Consider the following 8,176-nt stretch of genomic DNA (forward strand, 5'->3'; position numbering starts at 1 on the left):
AAATGAGATATCTCTCTTAGTTTATCTTAAGAGATATCTCTCAAAGTGAAAGAGATATCTTTCAAAAGTGTACAAAAGAGATATCATTGAAGAAAAAAGAGATATCCCTTTGAATTGAAAAGAGATCTCTCTTCATTATTTTTATTTAAATTGTGTTTTGAATGACTTCTCCCTTTACGGTAAGTAAGTTTATTATTCACAGAAGTACATTCAAGCATTTTGAAAATATGACATATTCTACATTATAGCTTTGCTAAACAAGACAAGTAATTCAATGTTGTTTAGGTTTCAAATTAGTAATTATAGTAGTTTATTTCATAAGCTGAGAAAATTCAGTCCATTGCAATTACTTTCGTTTTCCCGAATATTAAACTTTGAGCATATTTATCAACGATGTTGCCATTTATCTTTTTGTTGTTTCAAACAAGAGATTAATAGCATTTTTGTCTACATGGTTAATATTTTATTCTGGGTATGACATGCTTAGTTTTTTCTCAAAAAGCAAAATTATTCCAGAGACTTATACTTCCTGTCTTGCTTTTGTATGGATGGGAAAAATTAATTATTTTATTTAGAGGACTGCTGAAAAAGAGATATCTCTTTCATTAAAAGAGATATCTCTTGAGCTAAAAGAGATATCTCTTTATGAAGATCTAAAGAGATATCTTTTTTTAACTTTGTTGAAGAGATATCTCTCTAATTTTAAGAGATATCTCTCTCACTTAAAAAGGTATCTCTCTAGCTAATAAAGATATCTCTGTAAGTAAAAGAGATATCCTTCTTACAAAGAGAGATATCTCCTTTGTTTAAAGAGACATCTCTCTAAGGTATAAAGATATCTCTATTAGTCAAAGAGATATCTCTATTAGCTTAAGATATTTCTCTCTCTGCTAAAGAGGTATCTCTCTTATTGAAAGAATTATTTTGTTCACAAATAAATAGTAGAAGGGCTTGCCATAAGATTGAGCTTCAGTTGAAGAATGTTAAGTTCAAAAGAAATATACTTTTTAGCTCACCTGAGCTTAAGGCTCAAGTGAGCTTTTCTGATCAAAGTTTGTCTGTTGTCTGTCGTTGTTGTCGTTAACTTTTCACATTTTCGACTTCTTCTCAAGAACCACTGGGCCAATTTCAACCAAACTTGGCACAAAGTATTCTTAGGTAAAGGGGATTCAAGTTTGTTCAAACGAAGGACACGCCCTTCTTCAAGGGGAGATACATTGTAATTAAGAAATAATGAAAATTTTATGGTATGTTTTAAAAATCTTCTCAAGAACCACTGTGCCAGGAAAGATGAAACTTATAGGGAAGCATCCTCAGGTAGTGTAGATTTAAGTTTATACAAATCATGACCTCCGGGGGTAGGGCGGGGCCACAATGGTGGATCAAAGTTTTACATAGAAAGATACAGGAAAATTCTTAAAAAATCTTCTCAAGAACCACTGCCAGGAAAGATGAAACTTATAGGGAAGCATCCCCAGGTAGTGTAGATTCAGGTTTGTTCAAATCATGACCCCCGGGGGTAGGGTGGGGCCACAATGGCTGATCAAAGTTTTACATAGAAATATATAGAAAAATTCTCTAGAAATCTTCTTCTGAAGATTAGCAAAGGCATGAATGATCATATTTATATGGAAGCATCCTCAGGTAGTGTAGATTCAGGTTCAAATCATGACCCCTGGGGGTAGGGCGAGGCCACAATGGCTAATCAAAGTTTTACATAGAAATATATAGGAACATTCTTTAAAAATCTTCTTCTCAAGATTAGCAAAGGCATGAATGATCATATTTATATGGAAGCATCCTCAGGTAGTGTAGATTCAGGTTTAATCAAATCATGACCCCTGGGGTTAGGGCGGGGCCACAATGGCCAATCAAAGTTTTACATAGAAATATAAAGGGAAATTCTATAAAAGTCTTCTTCTCAAGAATAGCAAAGGCATGAATAATCATATTCATATGGAAGCATCCCCAGTTAGTGTACATTCAGATTTGTTCAAATCATGACCCCCTGGGGTTGGGAGGGGCCACAACATGGAATCCAAGTTTTACATAGAAACATGTAGAAAAAAATCTTTATAATTCTTCTTTTCAAGAATAGCAAAGCCATGATTAGTCCTGTTCATTTGGAAGCATTCTCAGGTAGTGTAGATTCAAATTTGTTTCAGTCGTGACCCCTGGGGGTAGGACTGGGCCACAATGTAAGTTCAGATGTGAAGGGCAATAAAGCCACAGGTAGTCAAAGAAATATGCAAGCATCTTTAGTTAGTGTAGTTGGTCAGGACCACTATTGGGTTTAAACTTTTCAATAATAAACCGATTTCTGCTTTTTTTCCTAGCCACATTGCTCAGGTGAGTGATGTGGCCCATGGGCCTCTTGTTCAAGAAATTGATTCAATTGGTTAAAATTTTTTAACAGTTATACCTTTCTACTTTCCTCGATGAAAGACCGTACATCTGTTTTTTTTTCGTGTGTTAGAAATTTTGCGAAGTCAGGGTAGATTAGTATAGTTTTTATTTTGCATAAGTTATTTTTTACGATTAAAGATTTTTTAGGTCACCTGAGTAACTCAGGTGACCTACTGCTATCCGTTTTTGTCCGTCGTCGTGTATCGTGTGTTAACATTTGAACATTTTCAGCTTCTTCTCTGAAATCACTGCACCAATTTCAACCAAATTTGGTATACAACATCTATGGGTGAAGGGAAACAAAAATTGTGAATTTTATGATCCCCCCCCCCCCCAGGGCCTTATAGGGGTAGGGCCAAAACCACTAAAATTATTGCAATCTTTAAAATTCTTCTTCTTTACTCCTGGACATCAGGCAGGCAACTGTTGGCATGAATGTAATCAGCATTGAGTCCTCTACCAAAATGTGAAATTCATGGCCCCAGGGTCAGGGGTTCTAGTGCTAGGGTGGGGCTATATAGATTATATAGTGAAAATGCATTACTTCTTTGAAAGTCTTCTTCTCTGCTCCTGGGTATTGAGTAAACTAACTAAACACACAGTTATGTTGAGCAAGAGTGCCTCTTCCACAATTGTGAATTTTATGGCCCCAGGGTCAGGGGTCCTGATGTTAGGGTGGGGCTCTATTTATAATTATATAGTGAAAATGCATTTATTCATTGAAAATCTTCTTCTCTGCTTCTGGGTAGTAAATAAAATAATTAAGTACATAGTTGTGATGAGCAAGATTGCCTCTTCCAAAATTGTGAATTTTATGGCCCCAGGGTCAGGGGTTCTGGTGTTAGGGCGGGGCTCTATTGAACTTATAGTGAAACGTGCATTAATTCTTTGAAAATCTTCTTCTTTGCTTCTGGGTATTAAATAAACTAACTAAGCACATAGTTATGTTGAGCAAGGGTGCCTCTTCCAAGATTATGAATTTTATGGCCCCAGGGTCAGGGGTTCTGGTGTTAGGGCGGGGTTCTATTGATTAATAGTGAAAAATGCATTAATTCTTTGAAAATCTCTGCTTCTGGCTATTAAATAAATTAAGTACATAGTTATGATGAGCAAGAGTGCCTCTTCCAAAATTGTGAATTTTGTGGCCCAAGGGTCAGGGGTTCTGGTGTCAGGACAGGGCTCTATTGATCATATACTGAAAATGCATGAATTCTTTGAAAATCTTCTGCTCCTAGGTATTAAATAAACTAAGGACATATAACTAACTAAGGTCATAGTTATGATGAGCAAGAGTGCCTCTACCAAAATTTCGAATTTTATGGGTTCTGGTGTTAGGGCGGGGCTCTATTATTTATATAGTGAAAAGACATAATTTCTTTGAAAATTTTTTCCTTTCCTCCTGGGTTTTATGCCAATGTATATTTATGATAAAGAAAGGTGCATCTAGCAAAATGGTTATTTTTATGCCCCCCCCCCCCCTGGGTCGGAAGGGGGGAGGGGTTACATAGTCTGCAAATAAATTAATGCTTTGAAATCTGCTCTTTGGTTTTAATCAACAATTTTATGATAAAATTTGCAAAATTTTGAAATATGTGGCCCCAGGGTCAGTGGTTCCTTGGGGTGAGGTGCACAACTGGTTATAAAGGGGAAGTATATTTTCTCTTTGTTACTCTGATCTACCTCTGGGTATTAAGTAAATAGATTAAGCTCGCTAAGTTTACAATTATGATAAGCAATGTTGCCTCTTTTGAAATTGTGAATTTCGAGGCCTCTTGATTAAAACACGAACAAAATTTAAATGTTTAAAAGTTGTTACACAATACACAGGTGACCTATAAGGCCCGTGGGCCTCTTGTTTATTTAAAATGGTTATGTTTTTATGTCACATTTTTGCTGACATAATTTCTGCATGTTTTATATTTCGCGAATTAAAAATGATCGCAAAAAAGTGAAAAATAGATCATCAGGAAAAAAACGGATATACAGTATATGGAGATAATATACAATTATGGACTCATTATGATAAGCTATGGTGCCTCTTTCAAAATTGTGAATTTCATGGCCTCTGGTTTAAAACACGAACAAAATTTAAATGTTTAAAAGTTGTTACACAATACACAGGTGACCTATAAGGCCCGTGGGCCTCTTGTTTATTTAAAATGGTTATGTTTTTATGTCACATTTTTGCTGACATAATTTCTGCATGTTTTATATTTCGCGAATTAAAAATGATCGCAAAAAAGTGAAAAATAGATCATCAGGAAAAAAACGGATATACAGTATATGGAGATAATATACAATTATGGACTCTTTGGTATTGAATATGGTTTGTTATTCACCAGAAAAATATCAATATTGACTGGTGAAGCTTAAGAATTCACTAGAAGAGATATTCTGATGATGTTTGATAATTTTGTTTAAGAGTCCACTAGAAGAGATATTTTGACGATGTTGACAACAGCCTGTGACACAGAAGGATCACACCTGTCAAAAAAAGAACTGATCGATCAGGTGTTTGGCTTCCTGCTGGCTGGATTTGATGTAATTTGTAATGTTTTACTATTTGTACCCTTGACTTGATTTAATTAAAAATCAGCTGTATTTTGCTTTCATAATTTATATGATAATAAGGGATTTATAATGTAATAATTTGCACTTATTTTCACTTTAAGTTTTCCGAATATTTTAGGTATGAAACAGAAATTTCAGCTATACATATAAAACGAAATTTTGTTTATGCAGCTTAATCATATAAGAGAAAGCAGAGTAGTCAGTTATTGTTTTTGAATGAAATAATCTGTATAAACAGGTTAAAATCCTCAGATGATGAGGACGATTTATGTAGCTTTAAACTCCCCACCCCACCCCCCACCCCTTCTTAAATATTTAGAGTTTTGTAATTAGTTTTTTAGATCTTTTTGAAAGCTTACCCTTTTCAGAAAGCTACATGCTTTATTCTATACTTTAAGACCACCAGCATTGCCCTCACCTGGACCCTTCTGCAGCTCTCAGAGAGACCTGACCTTCAACAAAAGGTCAGAGGTGAAATGTCATTAGTATTGGGTGATGATATAAACAGAACAATTACACATGAGGAATTGGATGCACTCAAACTCACCACTGCTGTTATTAAAGAAACGCAGAGGTATTTATGCATAACAGGGTCTTAAAACTGACTCATATATGAGTATTATGTTTTAAATGTGGTTAAGTGGATGTTATATTTTCTGATTCAGAAAAATATTGTCTGAAAAAAGAAAGAAACTTGTATTTTATTAAGATTGCAATGGTAAGTACACCAGTCTTATAGCTGTGGTAATCAATTTTTAGAAAGATCATGGGAAATTAGGTTATTACCAAACAATTCGTAAAGAAGATTGGGGAACAAGGCAGGCAGAATGCTTATAGCGTCAGATATCAAGAAATCATATTCAGTATGTGAATTGAGTATTTAAATTAACTTCTCACCATTGAAATTTATGAATTTATGCCAAAAAAAACCACTCTGAGAGAAAAAAATCTCGTAATTTTTTTCTTTTATAAAAATATTCGATGATATTCATGGGATTTGAACCCTAGCAATAAAAATATGACGTATCATATTGCTTTGAGACTAACGCGCTAACTACCATACTACATAGCTCATGAATAATTTGGGCATTTAAATCATGTTTGTGATATGACTTATGAACTTGAAATATTTCTCTGAAAGATGCAGATGTTTTGTAATAAAAGTGTACTTTTAAGGTATAGTGGGTCTTTGCTCCATGTTTTTGTAAACCAAAAAATGTATAAAATTATTTTATTGCAAACTTTTAGGTTCATCTTTCCAAAAAATGGAGTGAAGACCCACTCCTATTGAAAAAATTTGTTAAAGTATCAGAAAATGATCGTTTTTGTTCTTTTTAGTGTGTGTACGATTTTCATAGACAAAATATTTTCAGTCTTTGTGAGATTTTTAGCTCTTCTGAGCCAAAGGCTCAAAGAGCTAATGCTATGGCCATTTGTGCAGTGTGCGGTGTGCGTAAACTTTTTAGAATATGGGCCATAACTGAAGAACTCCTTGGCCAATCAGTACCAAATTTGTCACCTGGTATCCTTGGCCCAAGGGCTACCATTTATACTAAAATAAGGGTTGGGACCCTTAAACAAGGGGAGATAATCAGGAAAACAAAACCAAAAGTACTGGTTGCTAAAAAATCTTCTCCATAACCACCAGGCAGATTTTCACCAAACTTACGTATAAGGATCAGGATATGTCGAAGATTAAAATTTGCACGGGAAATTACCCTGGGGCAAAGGGCGTGGTCTCAAGGTCACTTCAAATTTGACCTAAATTTACAATTAATAAAAATGTGTATATTTTGCTAACTATAAGGACTAGGATCATTAATTCTTGTAAGTTGATGCATCTTACGACTTTACGTCATGTTAACTCAAAAGTAGGTCATGATGACCTACTTTTTAAATTTTGCGGGGATTTGTTTTCAAATTGATTTGAAGGCATATTTTGGACACTAAGGCCTATGATCATCAAACTTTGTCAGTTGATGCATCTTGGGTCCTCGAACAATGTCAACTTAAAAGTAGGTCACCATGACCTACTTTTTGAACTTTATGACTTATCCTTTTAAAAACATTAAATCCCATTATTTCAGACACTGGGAGGTTTAGAATCATCAAATCTTGTACTTTGATGCATCTTGGGACCTTAGAACATATTTATGAAAAAGTAGGTCACTGTGACCTACGTTTTGAATTTTGCCGACATTTGTTTTCAAATTGTTTAAAACGCATATTTTGATTACCTTCAGACCTACGATCATCAAACTTGGTCAGTAGATGCATCGTGGGTCTTTGAAAAATGTTGACCAAAATGTAGGTCTCGATGACCTACTTTCGACATTTTATTGCTATATTTGAGTATCTTAGGTATTTATTGGCTTAGAATCATCAAACTTTGTGAGTCCATGCATATTTGGTTTTAGGAGAGTGATGACCTAAAAGTAGGTCACGGTGACCTACTTTTGACATTTTATGGCTTTATTTAAGTATCTCCGGTACTTATTGGCTTAGAATCATCAAACTTTGTGAGTTGATGCATCTTGGGTTTTTGGAGAGTGACGACCAAAAAGTAGGTCATGGTGACCTACTTTTGACATTTTGTGGCTATGATTAAGTATCTCTGGTACTTATTGACCTAAAATCATCAAACTTTGTCAGTTGATGCATCTTGGGTTTTCGGAGAACGGCGACCAAAATGTAGGTCACAGTGACCTACTTTTGACATTTTATGGCTATGTTTAAGTATCTCAGGCACTTATTGGCTAAGAATCATCAAACTTTGTCAGTTGAGGCATCTTGGGTTTTCGTAGATTGTTGAACAAAAAGTAGGTCACAGTGACCTACTTTTGACATTTTATGGCTATATTTAATTACATCTGGTACTTATTGGCTCGGAATTATCAAACTTTGTCAGTTGAGGCATCTTAGGGTTTCATTGAATGTCCAACAAGAAGTAGGTCAAGGTGACCTAATTTTGAATATCTCAGGTACTTATTGGCTTAGAATCATCAAATTTTGTCAATTTAGGCATTATGGGTTTTTAATAACGTCGACCAAAAAGTAGGTCACCCTGACCTACTTTGTACATTTGATGGCTATATTTAATTATCTCTGGTACTAATTGGCTTAGAATCGTCAAACTTTGTCAGATGATGCATCTTGGGTTTTCAGAGAATGTTGACCAAAAAGTAGGTCATGGTGACCT

General features: G+C 34.9%; 1 protein-coding gene across 1 annotated transcript; it reads left to right on the forward strand.

The window, feature by feature from the left end:
* Positions 1-4,828: 4,828 nt before the first annotated feature.
* Positions 4,829-5,551, forward strand: LOC134252555 (uncharacterized; the record flags this gene model as incomplete). Its single annotated transcript, XM_062735062.1, has 2 exons — positions 4,829-4,947; positions 5,376-5,551. Coding segments are annotated over 2 exons (295 nt in total), but the record flags the coding sequence as incomplete, so codon positions are not given.
* Between the last annotated feature and the right edge of the window lie 2,625 nt (positions 5,552-8,176).

This window comes from Saccostrea cucullata, unplaced genomic scaffold, assembly GCF_032062105.1.
Source record: "Saccostrea cucullata isolate Sc308-1 unplaced genomic scaffold, CSIRO_AGI_Scuc_v1 ctg19096, whole genome shotgun sequence".
Classification (NCBI taxonomy): domain Eukaryota; kingdom Metazoa; phylum Mollusca; class Bivalvia; order Ostreida; family Ostreidae; genus Saccostrea; species Saccostrea cuccullata.